Source organism: Phyllostomus discolor, chromosome 2, assembly GCF_004126475.2.
Source record: "Phyllostomus discolor isolate MPI-MPIP mPhyDis1 chromosome 2, mPhyDis1.pri.v3, whole genome shotgun sequence".
NCBI classification, from domain to species: domain Eukaryota; kingdom Metazoa; phylum Chordata; class Mammalia; order Chiroptera; family Phyllostomidae; genus Phyllostomus; species Phyllostomus discolor.
This window is the reverse complement of record NC_040904.2, coordinates 6,978,716-7,004,468: the sequence shown is the minus strand read 5'-3', so window position 1 is coordinate 7,004,468 and position 25,753 is coordinate 6,978,716. Positions and strand designations below refer to the sequence as shown.

The 25,753-nt window shown below is 50.4% G+C and overlaps 1 protein-coding gene across 1 annotated transcript in view; it reads left to right on the top strand.

The window, feature by feature from the left end:
- The window catches only part of DSCAM (DS cell adhesion molecule), a 532,016-nt gene that overhangs the window by 100,219 nt on the left and 406,044 nt on the right, over window positions 1–25,753 (top strand). The window contains exons 2-3 of the mRNA XM_036017445.1: window positions 5,818–6,135; window positions 16,022–16,168. Of these exons, the coding sequence (XP_035873338.1) occupies window positions 5,818–6,135; window positions 16,022–16,168 (465 nt within the window). The remainder of the gene's footprint in view (window positions 1–5,817; window positions 6,136–16,021; window positions 16,169–25,753) is intronic.

Here is a 25,753-nt window from a genome sequence, read left to right as displayed (position 1 = left end):
CTCCAGCCCTAAGTAAGCCGTGCATCTCCTTTCTCTCTCTGTAGAGTTTTCTCGTCTGGATGCTGCATATGGATATAATCATACAGGATGTATTTGTTTGTGACTGGCTTTTGGGGGCGCTTAGCATCAGGGTGTCAAGGGTCATTCGTGGCTAGAGCATGTATCAGTATTTTGTCTCTCTTTTGCTGAGTAAAGTTCCTTGGCGTGGACATACCAGATTTTGTTTATCCATTTTTCATTTGATGGACACTTGCATAGTCTGCACATTGGGCAGTTATAAACAACGCTGCTTTAACCTTGTGTGCGCAGGTTTCTGTGTAGCTGCAGGTATTTATTCTCTAGGCGTATGCCCTATGGGTGGGACTCCCTGTTGCCTGTAGGATTAAGCGTCTGCTTTTCAGCATGAGATTTGACACTCTTATGATCCAGACTTTATGAGAAGCATCTGAAATGGGAGCTTCTGGAGATCCCTGCGTCAGCCTTGGCTGTCAGTATGTCCCCCAGGCCTTGGCACACAGCCAGGTGATTATTAGTTGTGAGTAGCTATGCAGAGAGTAAAGGAGTGCTCGTCAAGAACCTCAAGTTCCCTCTCCCACAGGGCGCGTCCCCAGTAGCTCTGCCCGAGGTTCCTGTTTCCCAGCATCTTCTCGCTTCCCTCCTTCCTACGACAAGTCAGCATCCTAACACTTTTATGCCCTCTGCCTAGCATCTGCATCCGCTCTTTCCCCTGGAAAGTGTTCTCGTCTTCCCCGGACTGGGTCGGTTTCTCCATCACTTAGCCTCCTGTAACGTGTTGTGGATAATTCTGTCCAAATACGCAGCCAAAGAATTATCATTGATCTTTTGCCAGCCGTGCACCCTCTACCCAGAAATTCCTTGGGAGCAGCACCGTGACTCACACAAGTGTGCGTTCCTGGGGCCTGTCCCCAGGCCTGGGCCCCGGCGAGGACTCAGGGAAGACTGTTGCACACAGGGGAAGGACGGCGGCATTGCTTCCTGGGACGTTGCCGCCTCTTCTCTTCTTTTCGCCTCCCTTGGGTTTCCCAGAAAGCGATGTTGTCTTGTTTTTCTTTTTAGCATACATTCTTCTTCCTGTTGTCACTCGAGCCACGGTTATGCCATCTGTTACAAGGATATAAAATATGGAGAAATCTGGAAGAAAGGAGCAACGTGCCCAGCCCCTCCTACGGCGCCCTTGGTGTCCGTACCCCCGGATGTTAGACCCGAGTTAGACGACGGGGGATGCCAGATGTTTCCTTTGGCTTTCTGTTATTAAACTGCCTTTGCTTTCAAGGGGCTTTCACACCCCTGTGATTCACGTTGAGATTGCCTTTGCACTTTCTGGAGGGAGCAAATGTTACTGTATTTAAAATGCATGCAGCACTCCATAAAATGAAGTACTATTATTTAAGCAGATGGATGGTCCCTTAGAGGGAAGAAACAAAAGCTGTTGGAATATAGGTTTTTTTTCTTTGTTTTTTGTTTTTTTTTTGCCTGTGGCCATATGATGTGTATTTTAGGGAATGAGTTTGTTACTTTATTGAACCCAATGGTGTGAAATAGAAAGACTAATGTGAAATACCTAAAAAAAAAACCCTTAAGGAGAAGTCACAGTAATTCCCCAGAGGACACTTACCTTTTTCACTACCAGGATTAAACATTTATTTTGCATTTTTCTCACAGTCATTTAAATGATTTCACAAGTTGGCTCTTGAAATGTGGTTTACGATAGGAAACTCTACGTTTGATTTGTAAATATATGTTATATATATTCGCATTTTCAAAGAATTGTTATTCTTAACGAGGCTACTCTTGTGATACAAAATAAATTCAAATGCATCTAAATTTTATTTAGTTCAGATGACCCAAATGCAGTTGACAGAAGAGGCATGTGGGGAGGAGGAGAAAAGAACCTAGGTGGAATGAATTAGCCCTGAGGAGGGAGGGACAGTCATCTTGGTCCTAACAATATGTCTGGGGTGATACCAGTTTCCTAGAAAGCTCAAAAGTAAAATCACAACTCTCTGAACCAATTTCTTAGTTAGCAGTGATTTTTTTATATTCTGATTTATGGACCACTGCTAAAGACTTGAGTTTGGGTTGGAAGAGAAAACTATTAGTTCCTACTTGATGAACTCCTGTCTTCTCTTGGAGCAAGTCTACTTCTATGAAGTGCATTTTCCTCTGCCATCCAATGACAGATGGCATTCACTCCGCGTTCCCAGCCCAGAGACAGTCAGCATTGGCCCCCGGGGGCGCACTCAGGGCTCCCGCAGTGAGAGGGACCAAGAGAAAGCAGGCGGATGTTCAAGGAAGAGAGCCGGAAGATACTAAAGCTCAAGAGCACAGCTTCCCCAAGATGTGGCTTTGTGGAAGAAAAGGAACTATATCATGAAATGAAATCCTCATGAGAAAGATGATTCCTTCAACCTCTTAGTCCTGAGAGTCAAGTGATAACCCCTCTGAATCTCCACATTGTCGTCTTCACAGAGGGGTCTACAACCACCCGGCAGCACTGCTGTTCATGAGAGTACATGACATAACCCCCTCAGTGTCACGGCATCACCTGGTTCAGCGTCAGAGCTCAGTAAACATTATCCTCATCTCTGCCCGGTGACGTTAATTCCAGGTGTCTAGGGCTCCTTTCGTCTCCCGTGAGGATGGTAGGCATTTGGTTTTAGAAAGTCACATATAAACATGGGACTTTCTGGCCAACGTGGGGGCATAGGTAGATATGCTTTGCTTCCTTGTACAACCAAAAGAAGGATAACAACCAATAAAAACAAACAAACAAACAAACAAAACAACAACCAGAACTGCCAGAAATCAAATTGCATGGAAGTCCAACAACCAAAGAGTTAAAGAAGAAATATTCATCCAGACCGGTAGGAGAGGCTGAAACCTAAAACTGGGGCAGCAAAGGTCGGCCTGGCGAGGCAGCAGTTGGAGGACTGGGATATCCAGCATTCCCATGTGGATAAGCTGGGAGGAACAACTGGGGAGTGAGACAGACACTGCAAACCCAGGGTTCCACTGCAGGGAAATAAAGCCTCAAAACCTCTGGCTATAAAAACCTGTAAAGGTTGTGGCAGCGGGAGAAAATCCCAGTCTCACAGGATAGTCCATTGGAGAGACCCACAGGGTCCTAGAACATACACAAGCCCACCTGCCTGGGAGTCAGCACCAGAAAGGGCACAGTCCACTTGTGGGAAGTGAGGGAAGTGACTAAAGTGGGACAAGGGCTGAGAAAATGACATGGTTTGCTCTCTGACCCCTCACCCCCAGACAGTGCCACAATGCAGCAAAGTGGGTTACCCCAACATGGTGAATACCTAAGGCTCCACCCCTTACAACATAACAGGTGTGCTGAGACAAAGAAATATGGCCCAAATGAAAGAACAGATCAAAACTCCAGAGAAAGAACTAAGTGATGAGGAGATAGACAACCTGTCAGACGCAGAGTTCAAAACACTGATGATCAGGACGCTCACAGAAATGACTGAGTGTGGTCACAAAATAGAGGAAGAAGTGAAGGCTGTGCAAAGTGAAATAAAAAATATATATATACAGGGAACCAACAGTGAAGAGAAGGAAACCAGGACTCACATCAATGATTTGTAACAGAAGGAAGGAATAAATATTCAACTGGAATAGAATGAAGAAACGAATTAAAAAAATGAGGAGAGGCTTAGAACTTCTGGGTTGCAACTTAAATGTTCCAGCATCCGAATCATAGGGGTGCCAGAAGGAGAAGAAGGAAGAATAAGACATGGAAAACTTATTTGAAAAAAATAATGAAGGAAAACTTCCCCAGTCTGGCAAGGAGCTAGACATGCAAGTTCAGGAAGCTCAGAGAGTCACAAAGAAGTTGACCCAAGCAGGAACACACCAAGACACATTGTAATTAAATTACCCAAGATTAAAGATAAGGAGGGAATCTTGAAAGCAGCAAGAGAAAAGGAGACAGTTACCTATAAAGAAGTTCCCATCAGACTATGAGTTGATTTCTCAAAAGAGACCTTACAGGCAAGAAGGGGCTGGAAAGAAGTATTCCAAGTCATGAAAGGCAAGGACCTACATCCAAGATTACTGTATGTAGCAAAACTATCATTTAGAATGGGAGGGCAGATAAAGTGGTTCCTAGATAAGGTCAAGTTAAAGGAGTTCATCATCACCAAGCCCTTACTATATGAAATGTTAAAGGGACTTATCTATGAAAAAGATAAAAAAATACAAACAGTAAAATGACAACAAACTCACAACTATGAACAACCAAACCTAAAAGCAAAAACAAACTAAGTAAACAACTAGAACAGAACAGAATCACAGAAATGGAGATCACGTGGAGGGTTATCTGAGGGGACGGGGAGAGGGGAATGGGGGAAAAGGTGCAGGGAATAAGTAGCATAGATGGTAGGTACAAAATAGACAGTGGGAGGTTAAGAATAGTACAGGAAATGGAGAAGCCAAAGAACTTATATGTACAACCCATGGACATGAACTAAGGTGGGGAATACTAGAGGGGGGTGGGCAGGAGGGAAGGAGATAAAGGGGAGAAAAAAATGGGACAACTGTAATAGCATAATCAATGAAATATACTTAAAAAAAGAAAGTCACATAAATGCAGATGTCAGCAAAGTAGATCTTAGTGACATTTAAAAATATTTTAATTTGGGGGTTCCACGTGTTGAGTTTCCTTTGTTTGCATAAACCAAACTTTGTAACTATTTGTTCCTGAGTGCAATATAGGTGTTCCATGTATGAATTAAAAAGCCAAGTATGTGCGGATAGGTTAATAGGCATTTTATTTCCAGTAATTAAAGTAGAAACCATTTAAGTAACCAAGATCAGGAAAATAGTTTAGAAAATCATATTACCTAAAATATTTTTTAATGTTGGTTAATGTGTTTTTAATGTACATATTTTTATTGTATTTTTTTCCATTTTAAGATGTTCATTCACTCCCATTTACTTGTGAAGTCCATATAGGAAAATGAAATTATATATATGAAATAATGTTGAGACGGAGCAGTCCATAACAATTATCTATTTTATGTAGGCACATTCCAGGGTAATTACATGGGTAAGGCACGCAGGCAGATGGACCAGAAGAGAAAATGTAAAATCCGAAACAGAAACTGTCATAGTCCGATGAAATGAAATGATGCTTTTGTCAAAGTTCTCTTTATTACGGCTACATATTGTCAATTAAACATGCATTGTTGCTTGGGCCCTATTTTCGGAAAACCAGTTTTGCTTTTTAAAATGCTTTACATATGATCTTCGCTGTTAATTTAAAAAATCAGAACTAATTTCTTTTCAAATGAGCCCTCCACGCCCCTGCCCACCGGAGCGACATGATCCTCGCTGCTGGCTCTGGTCATTCGCCCATTCAGCTTCCCCTCACTGGGCGCGGGGCCCTGTTCCCCGGGCGTGAGCCCCTGGGTGCCTTGTCCTCAGAGGGCGCATGTTGCAGAGGGAGACGGATCGGAAAGGAACATAAAATATGAATTCTGAGCATGGCCAGTGCAGTGAAGACAGAGCAGGGCGTAGGGCATGGGACAGAGTAATCTGTTCCCAGTTAAGAACCTGGAAAACGTTATCAGCTTGTGCGCAAAACATGAAATGCAGGTGGCGCCTCACTTCCCAGGACCAGCCTCTCTGTCCATAGTCAGCTGGGCAATTTTGAACTATTTGGTCTTAGTTACATCCTCTGATTTTTTTCTTAAAAGAGCCCCCTTAGGCCAGCCAGGCTGATGGGAAGTCAGGTTCAGCAGGAGCACGTAACTGACCGGCTCTTGTGTTGTTTTCTTGCAGTTTTCGGTGAGGACCTTCACTCCAGCCTCTACTTTGTCAATGCATCTCTGCAAGAGGTAGTGTTTGCGAGCACCACGGGGACCCTGGTGCCCTGCCCGGCCGCGGGCATCCCTCCGGTGTCTCTCAGATGGTACCTGGCGACGGGCGAGGAGATCTACGATGTTCCCGGGATCCGCCACGTCCACCCCAACGGCACTCTCCAAATTTTCCCCTTCCCTCCTTCAAGCTTTAGTACCTTAATCCATGATAATATTTATTATTGCACAGCTGAAAATCCTTCAGGGAAAATTAGAAGTCAGGATGTCCACATCAAGGCTGGTGAGTAGAGGCTGTCAGGCTTTATTCCTTTGGTGCCTGCTTGGGTGGGCGGGGGAGGGGTGGGGTGGGGGCGGGGACAAACCTTAAAGTGCCCTCAGCTGGGACTCAGGAAAACCCTTCATCCGTCCCTTCGGACACTTCCAGTGTCTCCTTGGCATCTCTCGACTGGATTTCAGAGTCCTGGGCACTGGTGGGAAAAAAATATATTGAAATGACTAGTTCTCATTCTCAGTGAAACAAATGAGCATATGCTTGTAAAATAACCATCTTTTGCTTGTTTCTTACTGAGGTGTCCCTATTTCCACTCCACGTTTGCCATTTGAACAACATGCCAAAAACTGTTCCGTGCGTTCATAAACCCCTTACAACGCTGCTTCTGTAAATCGCCAAACACTGGGACATTGGGGGAAGTCTTTCTGCAAAACTGACATTACGTTTGCGATATGATGCCTGGGTAATGTTGCATGTATTCACTCAGCAAATATTTTTCTTGAGCTTCTGTTACAGTTCTGGCACTCTGCCAAGTGCAGGGACGATGAGGTCTGTTCAGAGGGTATGCAACCATGTAATATGAAAAATAGACATTTATGGAAGAAGATACAAGATATAAGAAACATTGCATAGGACAGTGATGCCTCAGTCCCCTTCAAAGTAGGCCCCTTGGGACCTCACACAGTTCTCTCAGTCGCCATCAGCTGCTCCGTTGTATTTTCCTGAATCTCACCAACAGTCGGAAATCTCTTCCCTGTCAAAGGTGACTTTAGTTTTGGGAAAAGCCAGAAGTCACAGGGCGCCAAGTCTTGGCTGTGGTGGGGCTGACTCACCTGGGTGGTTTGATGTTTCGCCAAAAGACTCTGTACGAGATGTGATGTGTGAGCGGATGTGTTGTTGTGACGAAGCTGCCAATCACCAGCCACCCTTAACTGCAGCCTTCTGAGTCATCTGCATGGTGTCTGCAGAGGAATGTTCAAGCCTAATGAAACATTCGATGCAGATTCGTTGCTCCACTTGCTCAGTCATTTTGAAAGTGCAGTCCACACAGTGCACATGCTCAGTGGGTGTGTACTGTCCTCACCGACTAGTACAGCTGTGTTAACAATGGCTGGACTTTTTCTGTACAGACCTTGTATATGGGAAAATGAAATGGTGTCCACCCTCATGGAACTCACATCCTAATGGGGGAGTCAGACATAAACAAAGAGAGGAAGTCGGGTCACAATTTACAACGGGAAGTCGGCCTCTGTTCCAGGCATTCTGAAATTTGTGAGGATACTGAAAAATTCCGGAGAGGAAAAAGAACCCCAAACAAAAACACTATCAGTGAGCACCAAGGAAAACCCTACCATTGGTTCAGTCTGAAACTGCCAATGGCTTCTTTGAGATGCCAGAGTGTCTCTGGACGGGATTTCAGAGTGCCTCACATTGCGGGGACTGAAACTTGGAACCAGGGACCTTAAGTTGGTAAGGTCCAAACTGTTACCGAGCAACAAGGGGGAGGGGGCAAAGGCAACCTTCATTCCTTCCCTGGAAAGACTACCATGAACCGCACAACCAACCAAAGTATCAGGCTTTTCTCGTGGGCTTACACTAGCTTCGCAAGTCAATCCCAGTTCCTCAGAGCTTTCTGGTGACGACCAGAGCCCATACGTGCCTCCTTTAGGCGTGACATTCCAGTCAAAGTCTTGGTTAACAAAACCACTATTAATGACTGATCTTATTGGTTTTATGCAAAGAACTTACTGGTTTTTATGTCATCACTCACTCCTTCAGAATGCCAAATTCTGGAGGGGTCAGGTAGGGAGAAAAATACAAAGTGTGAAGGAAAATCCTTTTCCTTCTGATATCCACCAGGCTTCTCAAAACTTTCCTACAGAGTGTGAAGTTTCAACCTTCCCTGGAATCCTCAATTTCCTCTTTAGAGCAGATACAGAGCAAAATCCAAAACACAGAGTTCCAGAACAATACACAGGTACGGCATTCTCTAGCACCAATGTGTCCATCAGTGCCTTGCAGAGACATGCTCCTCCAGGCCCGGTCTCTTGGCAGAGACATGCCCCTTTGCCTCTGGCTGAAGCACTCGTCACCCCCAAATGACCCTTCCTGGGTCCCGAGTGGCAAAGGCATTCTCCCCGACTGGTTACAGGTGACCTTTCTTAGGTCTTACAGGCGACCTTAAATAGGTCTTCAAGTACAGAGGGTTTCTGATCAGAAACAACAGCAATGTTAGAAATTTGCTCTTTTCCCACGAAACCAGAAAACAAATAGTTGAGGTTTCCTTTACTCCAGGTTTAAAACTTTCACATCCTTTCTACATAATTTTACTCATCCAGATTTAACCATCATTCTCTTTTAATCCTGGTTCCTTTCCCACTCTGGGAAGGACTATACTTAAACTCAGTATGTGGCAGCCAAAAATCCCTTGCACTACAGGTACCTTCCACTAGAAGTCTCTAGATTTGCAGGGACATCCTGCAGCTTTCTGAAGCTTAGACCTTGCAAACACCCTATAAATCAGATGGTCACCCTTGGACCCTAGTTCATGGCCTTCAGAACCAGAGGCATTCCTATCAGAACCAGTTGCACAGAGAACCTGACTGGTGCAGTGCCCACACAGCAGCAGCATACAGCCCATACTCTGAAGAGAACCCTTAGCTCCCCACCTTGTCCAGTTCCAAGATGGCAGCTCCCATCCACACTGGGTTGTCCAAGATGGTGATGCCCATGCACACTGGGTTGTCCAAGATGGCGACAACCATGCATGCCAAGTCATCCAAGATGGCGATGCCCATGCATGCTCAGTCCTCCATGGTGGGGCACTCACGTGGCTCATCCTCCATTTCACCCAAAATGGCGGTGCATCCACATGGCTTGCTGTCCGATCCCCAACATACATGCAGGCTCGGCTTACGGAGTCTACAGGTTTGCTTCCTCCCCAAACCTGAGTGCAGGTTCCCTTACTGCCACCTGGGCTCCCCGAAGTGGTAAGTGAGCAGATAAGGGCACCCTGGGAGCAGCACACTAACCAAACCATCGTCCACAGCTCCACTGTTCCAAAACGGTGTTCAGAAACCAGTTTTCAACCAAACCACTTTCCCGTTTCTGCTCCCTCCCCGTGTCATTTCCTTTCCACCTTTCCAGGTGTGATAGGCAGCTGATGCCCTCAGGGGGAGCACGGAGAAACTCTCGAGACGGGAAAACCCCGAAGTCCCACTCTCTCGCACCTGAGGGGGTCGGTCTGCCATGGACAATTATCGTCCCACCGGAGTTGCCAGAAACTGTCACCGAGCAACAAGGGGGGGCAAAGGCAGCCGAGGCAATATCCTATTACCAAAAAGGACCCCCCCCCCCAGGTTTGCTATGTCTGCCGCCAGAGGAAAGACGTCTCTCAATGCCAGAGATTCGTGAAAAGGAAAAGAAATGTTTATTTAATGCTATACAAATTTAAAGTAGTGACCTAATGTCTTCACCAAAATCCCAAAGTCCCTTAAACACCCACAAACACATGCAGTCCTTCCTTCCCCCTTTGCCCAGTCTAGAGTACCGTATCTCAGGAAAAGAAATAGAAGTCCATGGCTCAGGCAGCCCCCGGTTCTTCCCAGTAATCCATCTCGGCTGGTAGGCCTCCCTCGGTTCCCAGCACCCTTAGCTGTGTCACTGGGATCTCTGCTAAAGCTGTGGTGATTCCCCCTTCTAAAGCTGCGGGGGTTGCCACTCTGGCAAAGCCACGTGATTCTCCCCTCAATGGCTGCCGCATCTGGGCTTAAATCCCCGCGCCAATCTCCCTCTGCAGCCTCACTTCCGACTCCTCCCACCATCAGCTACACCTGCCAGCACTCCCCTATCCTTCCAGCTTCACTGGGCTGCCATCGTGGGTCTGGGCAGGTGTGGCCCCATATCATAGAGCCAATCTTCTCCAAGCTCCCACCCAGGTGCTGTAACTCAGGGGCCTGCCCCCCAATTACATCTTGGTGGGGAAGTTACTTCTATTCCCCTGGCTCAGAGCATGGCCACAGCTGTTGAACGTATCTATGCAACCAGTTAAAGGTTACAGATATGTTAAATGACTATGCCAGAGGCTAGCTGCAAAGCTGTTGCTATGCAAAACAGCCCTCAGTGGCCCTGCTCCATGTGTCCCTTCCCCGAACCCACACCTGTGGAGGTGGGGTGGTGAGGACATCTTAATATTTCCTGAACAGCTTGAGTTCTGGACCCCACTTCAAATCCCTATTTGGGGCCCACCCTCCTGGCTGCACCCTGTTCTAAAATTATACCCCAAATTTTCATTTTGACTAATTGGCACTCACATGTCCAGGGTCTCAAACCCGGTGTGTTTGCTTTCTGTCCCCTCTCTGTGCCTCTCCTCCCCCCACCGTGTCCCAGAGGTGGGCAGGGGAGAGAGCGGGGCGACAGAAAAGAAGGCTGAGGCTTCCACTGGAATGAGACCGTAGCATGGGTGGGTGTTGGGAGTGAAGCAATCTCAGTCTCATATCCTTGCGTTCTTTGTGAAATAAGAAAGGCACTGTTCACGCTTTTGACTGTATCACATGTCGCTGGCACACTGTTAATGAATGAACCTTGAATTGGTTTGTTTCTCTGAACATCATGATGCATTTGAAAAAAAAACCCCCAAAAAACTGTCATTACTACGAGTCAACCTGGGGACACAGCCGCTGATTCACGGACATCAAAGTTGTACATCCAGGACACACTGCGTCATTCTAAAGACTCAACAAAACCCTGAAAAACAAGCACACAGCTGGGCTCCAGTCAGCAGACAGTGTTTTAATTTTTTTTTTTTAAGCCTGGCCTTTCAAAGGCTGGTAGACGGACTTAACGTAATGGCGGGACAAAGAGAACGTGACTTCGACTGCTGCCTTGCGCACCGGGCAGCCGGGGGAGCTTTGCTGTCATTGCTGCAGCAGGGGAGGAGGCGGGACGTGAAGGCATCACGTGACCTGAGCGGGCCATGGAACGTTCCGGAAGGCCCGCGAGCGCGCTCTTTGATGCGAGCCACCAAACGTCAGCCCGTGATGCGTTCCGCCAGCGAGCCCTTCTCCCAGCTGCATTTTGATCTCCGTGACCCACTCGTGCGTTCTAAGACTTGCGCAGAGATGCACTTAAGAAAAGAAGAAAACGATTGGTTGTAATCAAGAGATATGAAGAGCTGATATCCCCGAATAATTCAAATGAAGCAAATGAAAGTGGTGTAGGGACCTCTGACCCCGACGGCAGGGGAGTTAGGCGCAACCCCCGTTACCTAGCGGGCTGCAGACTCTTTGGAATGTGTCCTAAAAGCCACATTCGTGGACTGCAAAGTACCACTTTGCAGAAAAACCTGGAACTTCCAGCAGCTGTGCTTGGCTGGGTTCACCGGCTCTCCCTGCCTCCAGCTTCCCGCCAGGCAAAGGCACTGCATGCTCGCTCCTGGTTTAGCTGCTCTGCCCCAGATTCGTCACAGAGCTGACGGTTCTCGCCCGGCAGCGGGCGTTTAAGAGGCGGAAATGCCACCGTCCTGTCTGGAGTCCGTGCCACCTTCCACATGCTGAGTCGCGGCTGCTGACGTGTGGGGGTGTCCCCGACACCTGACGCCCCGCTGCGGCAGAGCCCGGCAGCGCACGGTGCCTGCGTGCTTCAGACTCACAAGAGGGACAGTCACGTTGTCCCAGCGAAACTCCTTTTCTCATTCCATTTCCCTTCTTATTGTGAGCACGCCGTGGCTGCAGTACTTCTTTAGATTGTTCATTGGGCGCCGGGAAACTTGGCTTCCCCGCTTCTACGTGGTTCCTGGAGATACAGAGCTGGGCGGCTGAGGGGCGGCTGAGCCTGGTGACGGCTGTCGGGCAGGTTTCAGCAGCACAAGCACTGACTCCCGGGGCATCGCCTGTGTTCCAGGTCATCCTGAACGTCTGAAGTCCCTTTAGGTGGTTTAGCTACTTTCCTGGAGTAACCCGTTGAGTCAAAGGGCCTCATAGTCTCTCCTTTGGTAGCATGAAAAATTTATTAATTTTTTTAATTAAAAAAACCTTCACCTGAGGATATGTTTATTGATTTCAGAGAGAGAGCGGAAGGGGGGTGGAGAGAGAGAAACATCAGTGTGAGAAACATGCACCAGTTGCCTCCAGTATTTACCCCACTTGGGGATCGAACCCGCTACCTAGGTATGTCCCCTGACTGGGAATCAAACCCCTAACCGTTTGGTGCCTGGGATGATGCTCCAGCTAACCGAGCCTCCCCGATCGGGGCGAACATTCTTATTCTTAATAGTCTGCAGCAAGTTGACCGAGGTCTGCGTGTCGGTGGAAGAGTAAAGGGCCATCCATCCTGTCCCGTTCACTCACCACAACCTCCGTTTCCCTAGCAACTAAAATACTGTCTGGCCCTGTCTGTCCTAAGGCCCGGAAGGCAGATGGGCCACCGGAAGTGGCACTGTCCCTTGCCCATGCTGTATTTACTGCTTAGCAAAGGGGCGAGTCAAAAAAGTTCTAGTGGCTGCCTCTCCCTTTGTGAGCTGGGGTTAAATGACCTTGGACTGGAACTGCTGCTGCTGATGGCCACGACGGAGGAGCGGGGGCTGACCTTGCCCTTGTGTCTGAAGCAGCAGCAGCCACAGACGGACACAGCAGGCGAGGCACCAGTCTTCGAGACCGCCCATCCTGGGGTGAAGGAAGGCGTCCCTGAGACACTGGGGAAAGGCAGCTGAGCCCCACGGTCGCCCTGGTTCGCTGCCCGAAGGAAAGGAGGACGCGGGACCCTGCACGTGAATTTTCACAGCAGCCTCACCCATAATCACCCAAACTGGGGGTGACACAGATGTCCTTCCGCGTGTGAGGGGATGACGACCGAGACTCTGTCCTTGGCTAGAGTTTCCTCCGGGTCCTCTGAGCCCCTGTCCAGCTAGTCCTCGGCCTTGGCCTTCTGTGACCGTTTTCCCTGGGCCTCCTTTTCCTGAGAGTCCTGCGAAGCCATCCTCACCTCTGATGTCTGATATCGGGTCACTCCTAACATGGGATCGAGTTCCTCGTCTTACCTGCCGCGTGTGCGTCTTTCGTCCACCTTTAACAGGAACCCCCCAGCCTTCGTGTCTCCCCTTTGGAATTTTCTGCCCACCGACCCGCTTGTCGGCCCCCTCTGTGAGTGTTCGTGAGTTCTGGCTGGGTTCAGAGTTGAGCACGATTTATCTCCCTATTGAAAGAGTCATAACTCCTACTGCAACGTTTTGAATAAAGTATAAGAGTATTTTTAGCAATAAACTATGGTATATCCATACAATAGACTATTATTCAGTGAGAGAAAGAAAGAGACTATCAAGCCATGAAAAGACAGAGAGGGACCTTAAGTGCCTGTGACCAAGTGAAAGAAATCCAGCTGCAAAGAGGACCTACTGTACGAGTCCTACTATGTGACATCCCGGAAAAGGCAAAACCACAGCAACAACAGTAAAAGGTCAGGGGTTGCCGAGCGTGGTGAGTGGGCGGAGCACGGGACATTTGTAGGGCAGGGACTCTATCTGGATGATGCCTGCATGAGGAATACTGGGCATTAGTACTCGGTCACAGAACTCACGGAGTGAACCTTACTATAAACATGGGCTTCAGTTGATAAAAATGTATCGATATTGGTTTGTTAATTATAAAAAGTGTATTACACTCTTTCGGATGCTAAGAATGAGAGACAGTGTATGGGAACTCTCTGTATGCTCCAAAATATTCTGTAAACCTGCAACTGATCTGAAAAAACTTTATTCCAGAAGCTACTTCAAATAACTTAATATACAAATAGAATCCCCAAAGGAATGGATGATAAAACAAAAAAAAATAGTTGAACTATTGGCCAAAATGGTCCAAATTTGATGAAAACTAAAAACCCACAGATTCAAGGATCCAAGGGAACCCAAGCACCAAGGACATGACGAAACCCACACCAGGGCACATCATTGTCACGAAACAGCTCCTCGGGGCCCAGGACAAAGAGAAAATGGTAAGAATGGCCAGAGGACAAGGACAGGTCGCACACGGAGGCACATCGGTGAGGATGGCGCCTGCCGTCGTCAGAATGGGCGGGAGCAGCAGGGACGTGGCATCTCGGAAGCACTGAAAGGACAGTGTCCTGTGACCCGGAGGTCTGCGTCAGCGCGCCCTCCAGAAATAAAGGGGCGATGCCGGCCTTTTGGACACTCAGAAGGTGAAAGAGTTCATCAGCTGCTGACTTGCTCTGCTAGAAATCTTAAAAAAAAAAGTCCTGCCATCAGAAGGAAAAGGACACCTGATGGCATCTCCTCAAAGGGGAGAAGAATAATGAAGAAAGTGATGACATGGAAAAACAAATCATATTTGTGTTGTTTAAAGCCCTTTAAAAGGTAATTGACTGTCTAAACAAAGGAATAGCAGTGTCTCGTGGGGATCGTAACGATGTGCAGATGAAGGGGATGACCGCAGTTGCCTGAAGCCCGGAGTGAAGACGCAGATGCAACCATGTTTGAGGGCTCTCTTGTTTCGTGGGGGGCCGTGTAGCCTCGCCTGCCTGTCAGTGGTGACCGTTACGGATGTGTGGACCGCCAAACCCAAAGCAGCCACGGAGTGGCCAGATGGGGAGTGTGGCTAACAAGCCAACGAAGTAGAGACACTGGACTCATTAAAAAAATCCCAGACAAAGAAGCAGAAAGAGAAAGAAGGAAACAGAGAACAAGGTGGCGTTGCTTACCTCTGCCTGTCAGGACATGTCCCTTTTGAAATGACGGTCTTCGTTGACAGGGTCATTTTCTTGAAATTCGTTTCATACCCGTGTTCTTGGCACGTATCTTTCAGTAAATGATGAAAATTGGAAGAGCGCTAATTAGTCCATAAAAAGCTGTTTTCAGGGATATTCTTAGGAAGTCGAAGGTTTGTAAACTCCAGACCTCCCCTGAGGATCTCCCTGTGCCGATGCCTCCATGCCCAGTGGGAGGGCAGTAAAGCCCAGAAGGGGGCCAGCATCCAGGTTTCACCGAGCCGCAGGGCGCTGTAATTTGGGTCAGACACATGGGTATCTCCTTTTCCTGGGGACAGAGGTCTTCCCCTCAGTGGCGATGGCCTGGGTTCGTGTCACCATACCTCAGCCTGTTGTGAGAGGTTTATCCACAATAACTGAGTTGTTACAGTCGCCCTATGAGGGCATATTTTCATCAAAATCGCTAGTATATAGATGGCAGGAGAGACAGCTTGCCCCCTGGGTAAGTGGGGCTTGGATTTGAACCCAGGCAGTTGGGATTAGAGGGCGGGCAGTGAACCCCAGCACTACCCTGCCGTTAGCCCAGACCCCCTCATTCAGGGAGGCCCCCGCCCCGAGCACTTGCTGTGATACTCTGTGGTTTGGGGTCTGGGCAGCTCCCCCATCAGCACCCCGCCCTAAGTGATGGGCAGCAGGACGCTCGTTTCCCAGACTGCTTTGCAACTGTCATAAAAACGTCACTTATGAAGCTATTTTCATTATACAGTTTTCTAGGATTTCCAGGAGACGTTACCTTTCTTGAATTTTTAAATTCCCGTTCTTCATAGTCTGAAAGTTTTTCCCTGGTCCTCAGAGGGTATGGGGGGGCAGTTTCCTGTCACCCTAACTCCTATTAGAAGCTATTTCCTACAACCAGCTGCATTGCGGGGCAGGGGGGACAGCGAGCTCTGTTTCGATGCCCTCTTGCCCTGCAGTACACAGTGCAGCTTACTGTCAATGAAATGAGAGCCCTACACTCATGAGATGTAGATCGCTTAAAATTGTCTTCGGTACATCGCTTCGATGCAACTCGTCACATATGTAAGGTACCACGTATGTACTCGAGTGAGATGCTCGCAGGACGAGGTTGTGCGTGCGTGCGCGTGCGTGTGTGACCCCAGGTCCTCTTCCTGTCTTCCAGTTTTACGGGAGCCCTATACAGTCCGTGTGGAGGACCAGAAAACCATGAGGGGCCATGTCGCGGTCTTCAAGTGCATTATCCCCTCCTCGGTGGAGGCGTACATCGCCGTCGTCTCATGGGAGAAAGACACTGTTTCACTCATCTCAGGTAGGCTCTGCGCCCGGGGCGGGGCCCGCCCGGCCGGCGGGTCCGGACGTCCCCTCGCTCCCTTCTCTGTGGGTGTGACGTCACGGAGACCTGGTGCACTTAAGAGCGGTGCTAGTTCGTGATTAACTGCCACATTGGTGTTTCACATTGACTTACCTGGCTCGACGCCAGGCTTCAGTTACTTGTATTAGTTACTTCTGCAAGGAAGCTGTGGTTTTCTTCTTGCTGCTGGAAATAGGGAAGCAGGAGGGTCATGTCTGCTAGAGGCCTCAGCGATGCCTTTAGGGTGGATAGTCCGTAATGGGACCCTGGAAAACGGGAGCCCCGATTTCATGCCGTGCTGAACCTTTTGCAGGTCTTTGAGTGATCTGGTGTCTCTGACTTTGGTTTTGAAGATTCTATTTAGGATATCCGTTCAGCACTGAAATATATATATTTGTATGTAAGTTACCTCTGGGCTTATTTGCGGCGGCCACAAATGACACAACAGAAAGCTTCTCAGAAAGTGCGTCCTTCTTTGCTGGCGGTGCTGAGGTGGGGTCTTGCTCCATACTCTTCCCCTGGAGGGGCCGCGGGGGCCCGGGGCTTGTCTGCCTGCTGCTCACGTCGCTGGGTGACGGCTGCTGGCGGCCTTGTGGGGACAGGGCTGTGCTGGGCACTGAGTGTGGTCTAACAAACTGTCAACAATTGCTTTTCTTTACATGTTGTGTATGTGGATGCAAGTGTGCGTGCCCACACGTTTTCGTGTAGTCCTTGAATGCCATCAACATTTTGTCAATTTATAGAGATGAGAAATTGGAACCAAACTCTCATGGTGACACGGCATTTTCATTTTTTGGGATATTGATTTGCCAGACAATATAGGTGACTATAAAAGAACAAGGAAAAAATCATCAAACCATTAAAAAGTCCCAATCAAAAGTTAAATATTTGGTCTTTAAAGTATGTCACGGTAAACTAGGATGGAATAGATGTTTTCAGCTTCTCTTAATATCATCTTTACGGTGAGTTTGAAATCCCTCACACGTCACTGAATAATACAATTCTAGCTATTATGTTGATTCATCATCATACTTGAGTATTGAAAACATAATACACTTAAGAGCTGAAAATGATTGCAACAATCAGAGTAGATACTCACCCGTATACTTCTATTGGCTAATTTTGGTTGTCAATGGTCTTACTTGCTTCTCTTTAGAAGTCATTTTGGTTTCTCGATGGCAGATGGAGAGGTTTGATTGTGAGGAGTTCACCTGGCTGAGCCCAGAGTCAGATCTTGTTGGTTTGGGGAAGGGGGGAGCTTGGGACCTGCCGTCTCCCACACTCAGGCGTTTAGGCTGATGGGGGCCCTGCCTGTGACAGGGAGGCTCACAGGGGAGGGCAGGCTGAGACCTGCCCCCGCCAGGCCTCAGGGCGGAGTGTTCGGGAGGCGCTGGGATTCTTTCCTTTGTTCCTTTGAGGGTTTGCATGGTCCAGTTGCATAATTCCTGACAGAGCAGCAGGACTCAGGACCGTGCGACACCGGTGTCCAGACGAGCAGGCAGGTTTGCAGAGCTGAGTGGAAAGTCTGGGAGGGAATAAACACAGGCACAGCCCATTGACTTTGCTATAATGTACGATTAGCGTACAGTGTTCTGTTCAGTCTAGGTGCACAATGAGCGGACTCAGCACCTACTTACATTACGGTGTGATCACCGTGAAAGGAAAGTCCGGCAACACTCTGCCATCGAACCAAGTTACTGTGATGTCAGGGGCCACGTTCCCTGGGCTGCAGGTCACGTCCGGTGACTAGACTTGACTTTGTAACCAGAGGTGGGACTTCTCAGTTCCCCTCCCCGCGTTTCCCCTTCTCACCGCCACCCTTCACTCGGGCAGCCACCAGTTGCATCTCTGTCCTATGAGTCCGTTTCGTTTTGGTTCTAAGATTCCACATCTAAGTGAAAGCACACGGGGTTTGTCTGTCTCTGCCCGGTTTCTTGCACTCAGCATAATACTCTCTAGATCCATCCGTGTTGTTGCACATGGCAAGGTTTTATTTATTTACCTTTTTTACGGCTGAGTAGTATTCCAGTGTTCCATGCACCGCGTCTTCGTCCATTCGTCTGCTGGGGACACCTGGGTGGCTTCTGCACCGTGGCTGCTGTAAAGGACGCTGCAGCGAGCGTGGGGAGGCATATGTGTGCTTGCATCCGTGTCTCTGTGTTCTCCGTGTGGATTCCCAGGGTGCAGTTGCTGGGTCCGACTGCAGGGCCCGGCCCGGAACAACTCGGAGGCCCCGGGAACCAGGGGGCTTTTCTGGCCTTAGCCGTGAGCTCCAGGAGCCACGCCGCAGGTGCCGGGCGCTCCGCAGGTGGTCTGTGAAAGGCTGGTGTGTCTCTGGTTGGTGACCCAGCTGAGAGGCCCAGGGACTCCCTGTTGAACCAGTTTAGACTGAGTCACCGGCAACGACTGTCACCCACCTCTCTCGTCCTGAGATTCCGAGACGTCCCAGCCTCCCGGGAGTCCGTCGGGCTGGGCACACTGCCCTTCGTCCTGACTCTGCGCCTGGAAGGAAGGTTGTGGACGCAGGCAGCCGCGCACGTGGGCCGGTGTTGTTCTAAGGCTGTGAGTGGAGAGTCGGACAGGGCGCCGGTGCTGGTGGCTGATCTGAGACAGCTGGGAGCTCACGGTCGGCACGAGAGGGCCAGGAGCCGCCTGCAGAGGGGGAGGCCGGCCTGCCTGCCTGCCTGCCACAGCGGTGGCTGCTCCCGCCCCTCAGCTCCCTGGCTCTGAGCACCCTCCTGGGAGCCCGAGCAGCCAAGGCCTGCTTTTCACAGCTGGGCATTGGGCTTATTATGCAAACGTCCCAGGCCAGGGCTCTCGGGACATGTTGGCTGAGGCACGTGGGTGTTTGTCACCTGAGAATTCCTTTTCAATGAAAAACATTAAAGTGGTGGGGTATTCCTGTAAAGAGAAACAACGTGGTTTCCGTTGGCCCATCCTACTACCTTTTGCTTTTCGTCATCGATGAGGAAAAGCAGTGGCCGGGTTATCGTCTCGCAGGGGAGAGAAGCGCCCGTCGGGGGTCTGTCTGGCCTCCCACGTGAGCTGCAGAGCGGTGTTAGCCACGCCACGGCGGCTCCCGCTGGCCTGTCGCGCAGGAGGCTGTGCACTGCTTTCTCCCCGGGGCAGGCCGGAGAGGCCCCGGCTCTAGACTCAGGGGTCAGGCTGGGCCTCTTTGTCCCAGGAGGTCAGCAGGTCACTGATATTAAGGACATGAATAAGCTCATTTATTTGAAACAGACTTTGGAAAGAATGCCCCAGTGGCCTCGCTATGGACTGAATATTTTTGTCCCCTCAAAATCCGTATGTGGTAGCCCTGCCAAGCCAAGCCACACCCCCACAATGTGATGGTGTGTGGAGGTGGGGCCTTTGGGTGGTGATCAGCAGGAGATGAGGTCACGAGGGCAGGGCCCTCAGGATGGGACTCGTGTCCTTATGAGGGGAGACACCTGAGCTCTGTCTACCACGTGGGGGCACAGTGAGAAGGCTACCGCCTACAGCCCAGACCCTGCTTGCACCCTGATCTTGAACTTCCCGTCTCCAGAACTGTCCACAGTAGATGTATCTCATTGAAGCCACCCAATCCATATGTCACTACAGCAGCCCAAGATGACGAAGACAGGACTAAAAGTAGGGCTCGCATAATTTCCCGGGGGAAGGAGAGGCTCCTAAGAAGGTCTGATGCTGTCTTTCCCCTGCTGGGCTGCCTACCTGGGCCCTTCACCTGGGCCCCTCACCTGGGCCCCCGGGGTCTACAGGCTGACCTTCACTCTCGGACTCCGAAACAGTGGGCAGTAAGAAGCTTGGAAGTATGTGGAGGAAAAACATCTCAGGGACAGGTGCATACCCCGCCACCGAATGTCCTCAGTTTCTGCAATGGGTCCCGCCTTGCTGCCTTCTGAGCTAACTAAAGTGAAAATGAGTGATGATGTTCACATGCACTTTTAAAACACCCTTATGGCCTCTCTAAGCTAAAAGGAGAGCTGTCTACATGTCAGCATATCCGTGCAGCCCGGGAAACATGTGGGAGTCGGGATAGTGCGGTGCCCGGGCAGGTCGTGCTGCTGGCGTGGAGAGAGACGGACACTGAGACTCCATCCGGGAAAAGAACAGCAACAACAGCTTCTCGTTCGGGCTTCTCGTTCGGGCTCTGTGCAATGGTCTGGCGAGGATGTCTCCCCAATCAGGGAGGCCGGCGATGAGAGAGCCCAGCACCCCGCGTCTGTTCTCACTGATAAAATGCTGAGACTCTCACTGGGGGTTTAGCTACATCACCATCAAAGCCACAGCCCAAGGGTAGCGGATTTGGAAAATTGAGAAAGCAAATAGTTCACTCTTCCCTGAATATCTGCCTCCCTCTTCAGCACGGGCCCGACTTGCTGTTACAATATTGTTACAGGGTACAGCCAAGAGGGGGGACCCCAAATGGGCATTTGAAATGGGGTCCAGAACTCAAGGTGTCCAGGAGATTTTAAGATGTCTCCACCCCTTCCCCCACAGGTGTGAGTTGGGGGAAGGGGCACACAGAGCAAGAACACGCAGGGCAGCTTTGCAGCTAATCCATGGCATGGTCATTTAGCATACCTATAGCCTTTGGCTGGTCACTTAGACATGCTAAATAGCTATGGCCATGCTCTAGGACAGGGGGATGGAAAGGGACCTGCCCCCCAAGATGGGACTGTGGGGCAGGTCCCCCGAGTTACAGCACCTGTGTGGGAGCTTGGAGAAGATTGGCTCCATGACATGGTGTCACACCTGCGCAGACCCATGATGGTGACCAGAAAAGCTGGAGAAGACAGCAGATTGAGGGCAAGTGTGCCCGAGTGTAGGAGGAGTCGGAAATGGGGCTGCAGAGGAAGATTGGTGCGGGGATTTAAACCCAGACACGGCAGCAATTGGAGGGAGAAGCATGCGGTTTTGGCTGAGTGGGGACTCCCGTGGCCCTGGGAGAGAGAACCACGTGCCTTTGCCAGAGTGGGGACCCCCGCAGCTTTAGAAGGGGGAACCACCACCTGGTTTTAGTAGAGATCCCAGCGACACAGCTGAGGGTGCCGGGAACCGAGGGAGGCCTACTAGCCAAGCACAGAGTACTGGGAAGAACCGGGGACTGCCTGAGCCATGGACTTCTATTTCCTTTCCTGAGATACGGTACTCTGGACTGGGCAAAGGGGGAAGGAAGGAAGGACCATGTCTGTTTGTGGGTGTTTTTAAGGGACTTTAGGATTTTTGATAAAGACATTAGGTCACTACTTTAAGTTTGTATAGCATTAAATAAACATTTCCTTTCCTTTTCACGAATCTCTGGCATTGAGAGACGTCTTTCCTCTGGTGGCGGACATAATGGACCTGGGGGCTTCTTTCAACAATAGTGTATCATCCAAGCCCCCCCCCCACCCTTGTTTGTTCTGTAACAATATGTCCCATCGGAGCATCTCTGTTAGTGATGAGTCAGGGAGGACTTTTTCTCTTGGGATCAATGAGTTCAAGTCCAGGGGTAATTATCTTCTTCCTGTGTTTTGGATAGAAGTGAACAATTTTCTCCCTACCTTAAATTTCAAAGGCCATCAGCTTAGCACTTCACACGAGACGTTTGTTGTAGCTCCTGGATGTGCCCTTTGGGTCTGGCCATCCTAGACAAGGCAGGGCCTGTGCCTTCAGAAGCGTCCCCCAACTCGGGCCCCCATGGAGGGGGCTTCTGCTCTTAGGGAGCCACCGGGGAGGTGACTGCGATGCGTGGAGAGTGAGAGCTCCCATGGGCACAAGGCCAAGGTGCTTCAGGACACGTAGCCGCAAACGGTTGCCTAGGGGCGGAGGTGGCCCTTTAGGAAAGTCTGTTAGCACTGGAGGATTTGGAAAAAAATACATTATAGATACAGTCAGCCCAAACAGGCAAGGTTTCCCTTCAGTATGCTCCCTCCCACAGACTTAAGGTGGGAGCAGCTTCGATGGAGCCTGCCGTCTTTGGGAGGGGAGAGGGGCTCAGCGGTTGGGGACAGCGAGGGTCATGCTGCGGCGGGTGTGTCAGCGTACATGTGTTCTTGGACTGTGACGTGGGGCTCTGGGAGTCCACGTCCCCTCCTCCTAAACCACTTCTGTTTAATGGTATTCCTAGTCACTGAGCATTGTCCGGGCAGCCTGCTGCGTAGCTGCTCAGGTTGTCATGGCGATAAGACCTCATCCTGCCCTCCAGGTGCCCATGAGTAAAGGGAGTGAGACCAGCATCGGCATGACTTAGGGAGCAGACTTGTAGTCACAGGGAAGTGCCCTCTTGGAGTGGGAAGTACCAAGGAGCTGCAGAATCAAAGAAGCATTTCTGTAATGCTCCCTGAAAACAAGTTGGTGGGGCTACATGGAAACTGTGCAGGACATTGTCTACCTGTCTGTCCTTCCTCCCTCCCTCCCTCCCTCCCTCCCTCCCTCCCTCCCTCCTTCCTCTCTCCCTCCCTCCCTCTTCCCTCCCTCCCTCCTTTCCTCCTTCCTTCATTCCTTCTTCCTCCCTCCCTCCCTTCCTTCCTTCTTTCCCTCCTTCCTTCCATCCACCCCTCCATCCATCCCTCCATCATCTGATGTCCAGCTAGTGGGAGTCACCTTTCCAACACTGGAGATTATTCTCACCACGGGAGGCATGCAGCGGACTAGAATTAGAAAGGAGGAATGATGCAATATTTTCACGGCGCTATTTTCTGGGGAGCGAGGTAACTGAAGGACACAGGGCCGGGCAAAAGTAGGTGTACGGTTGTTCGCACGGAAAAAGACACGCAGGCCATGGTTATCGCAGCAGCTGTATTAACTCGGCAGACAGCGACAGCGTCACCACCCACCCGTCTTTGCCCACCCCGGTGTAGTCCGTGTGGAAGTTGACAGGAAAGGAGGGACTTGGTCTCTTTTTCTAGAGCCACTAATTGCTTACAACTTTGCCATTAAGGCCATTGCTCACTCAGTTCATTTGTACACGTCACTCCACTGCACCTGGAAGTGATTAAAACTGGGCTGTTTACGGACCTGGAGGACATTCTTCTGCATGCCACCGAGAACGAAGGTCGTGGTGGAGGAGTGGCTCGAGTCAGTTACCCCAAAAATAACTCTCTGATGAGCTCCTGAAAGATCCAGAGCAAACAGAGAGTCTAATAAGTGTCAGCCTTTGTACAGAAGACGAATTCGCCTGCTCAAAATCGGAAACTGTGTATTGTAAACCGTAGCCACTCCGGGCCCCAAAGTATGTTTTGACTTCCCAACTGCTGGGACAGATAGACAGTTACATTGGGATAAGCACGTTCACATAATATTTTTTTTAAAGAGAAAGAAAACCATGTAAGTGTGGTATCCTTTCAGGTTTGAGGATCTCAGGAGAGTCGTGTGTGTGTGTGTGTGTGTGTGTGTAAAGTGCCCCTTGACTTCCCACTCCAGGTGTGACCGGGAGAACATGACCCTTAAGTGCCGCTCTAACGCAGATCAGCTGCGTGACCTAGAAAACGTGCCTCCTTCCCCCGCCCCCGCTCCCTCTTCCTTATGCGGATAAAAGGTGGTTTCCCTGGGCCCCTCCCAACAACAGGATATGAAAATTCCAAACTGAATATTCCATTTCTCAAGCCCACTGTGGTTCAAGTGATGCTTTTCCATCGTAGACCGAATCTCAGAATGTTTATTTCCTGCGTGTGCAGAGGCTCCGGGCTCCACGGGGTGCGTGCCCAGGGCTCGGTGCGGAGTCCTCTAGTTGGCTGTGATTAGTTACGGGGACAGGGCGCAGAGCAAAATCAGCCAAGGGAAAGCACCTCGGGGGAGAATTCTTGGGGAGACCAGCCAGGAGCCTCCAGGAGTTCTCCGCATCACACAGGAAACACTTAACCCCCCAGCCGGGAGCTGTGACAGCCAGTGTGGATGCTGCTGACCAGGGAGGCTCGTTGGAGACTCGGTGCCCAGCAGTTTTACCGGGGGCTGGTCCCATGGGCATCCCCGACTGGCACGCACGCAATTTCCAGCTCCCAGAAGGAAGGCGGGCGCCATGCACACACAGCACTGTTTGTGCCGTCCAGGCACGATGAGCCACCCCCACGCTTCAGGCTGGTGGAGCCCTAGGGCGACCCCAGCTCCTGGACCCCAGCCGAGAGTCAGCCTGGCAAGCGGGCCTCTCCCTACGGAACCTCTTGCCCCTAACTCAGTTTCCCCAGTGGTGGTGGCTCGTTTTTTCACTCATTCAACTCACTTTGTGGATCTGCTCCTGCTCAGCACCGAATGCTGGCGGAAGCCATGGATGAGACACTCTTACTCAGGGACCTCATCACCTCACGTCCGGATACTCCCAGCCTGTAGTCAGAGCTCCCCCCAATGACTCTAAAATCCCCAAACACAGTGACCCGGATTCTTTCCTGGCTCCACCTAAATGCAAACCTAGTCCTGTGTTGAGCTGGGAGGGGTCTTCAGCCTGCTCTCCTCTCTTCCTGTGACGTCTGGCCCTTTCTAGGCACGGGAAGCAGATGGTCAGCCAAGTCAAGCAGATATAACTGGGACCCAGGTGTACTTTCTGGGCTTCTGTTCCTCTGTGAGTTGTCATAGCGGGGCCATTCACAAAACAGTATCAGGCAGTGATAACAACAATACTGTTAGTATTATCAGAGTCCCCAAGCTAAAATCAGATATCCTTAATCAAAATTTGCCAAGGCAATGTGCCTTGGTGTAAGAAAGCAGGATCCGAGATTTATAAGCATACCTCTTTAACATAAAGATTTGAATGTCAAAATCTGTAAGCATCAAGAATAGGAGGCCAACATGAATCAAGGTCAAGGCCTGAGGTGGACTGAAGGGGGGTCTCCATGCTGCTCCCTTTGCGCTGGGCGGGGCCGAGGGGAGGGAAGTCGCTCACTGGGTGGGTTGGTGGCGGGAGCTCCAGGACACTGCCACGCAGAGCCCCAGTGCTTGTCGGCCTTTGGTGGCGTTACTGCTGAGCACACGGGTCAGGGAAACAGGACCGCCAGCACCCTAACCCCCTCCTTCCTCAGCAGCCGCGTCATCACCCGTAGACTCCCGTCCAGGGCGCGGCTGCCGTTTTACTTCCCTCCTCCCCCCGGTGAGCATTGCCGAGGACTGGTCCACAGGTCCTTCACGCTTTCTCCAGGCCTTCGGGTATTTCTGGGGACCCCTCTCATGTCGTTGCTGAAGGTGGCTCGGCCAGGCTCCTCCTCCGAGTCTGAAGCTCCCCACTCCCAGCCCCCCCCTCCTGGGTCTGCTCTCCGGTCTTCCAAGGTGACCTTTTTACACTGGGGGGTTTGAAACCAGCCCTCCCCGCTCCCCTCCCGCCTTGGCCCCGGACCTGTGTTCCTTTCTCCCCCAGGCTGACGGGCTCTCTCTCCTTCCGGTCTCCTCCCCAGCCAGCCTGCGCTGTTGTCACGATTCCTGGAGTGTTCTAGGACCCGGTTTCACCAGGTTTCTCCTCCTCTTGCCTCTGCCATCATCTCTTTAGCGATTGCTGTGTTCCTTCAGACACGGGTGCTCAGGTCCCCTGGTTTAAAGAAACTTTCCCTTTGCCAAAGTTGCATCCCTGTGTGT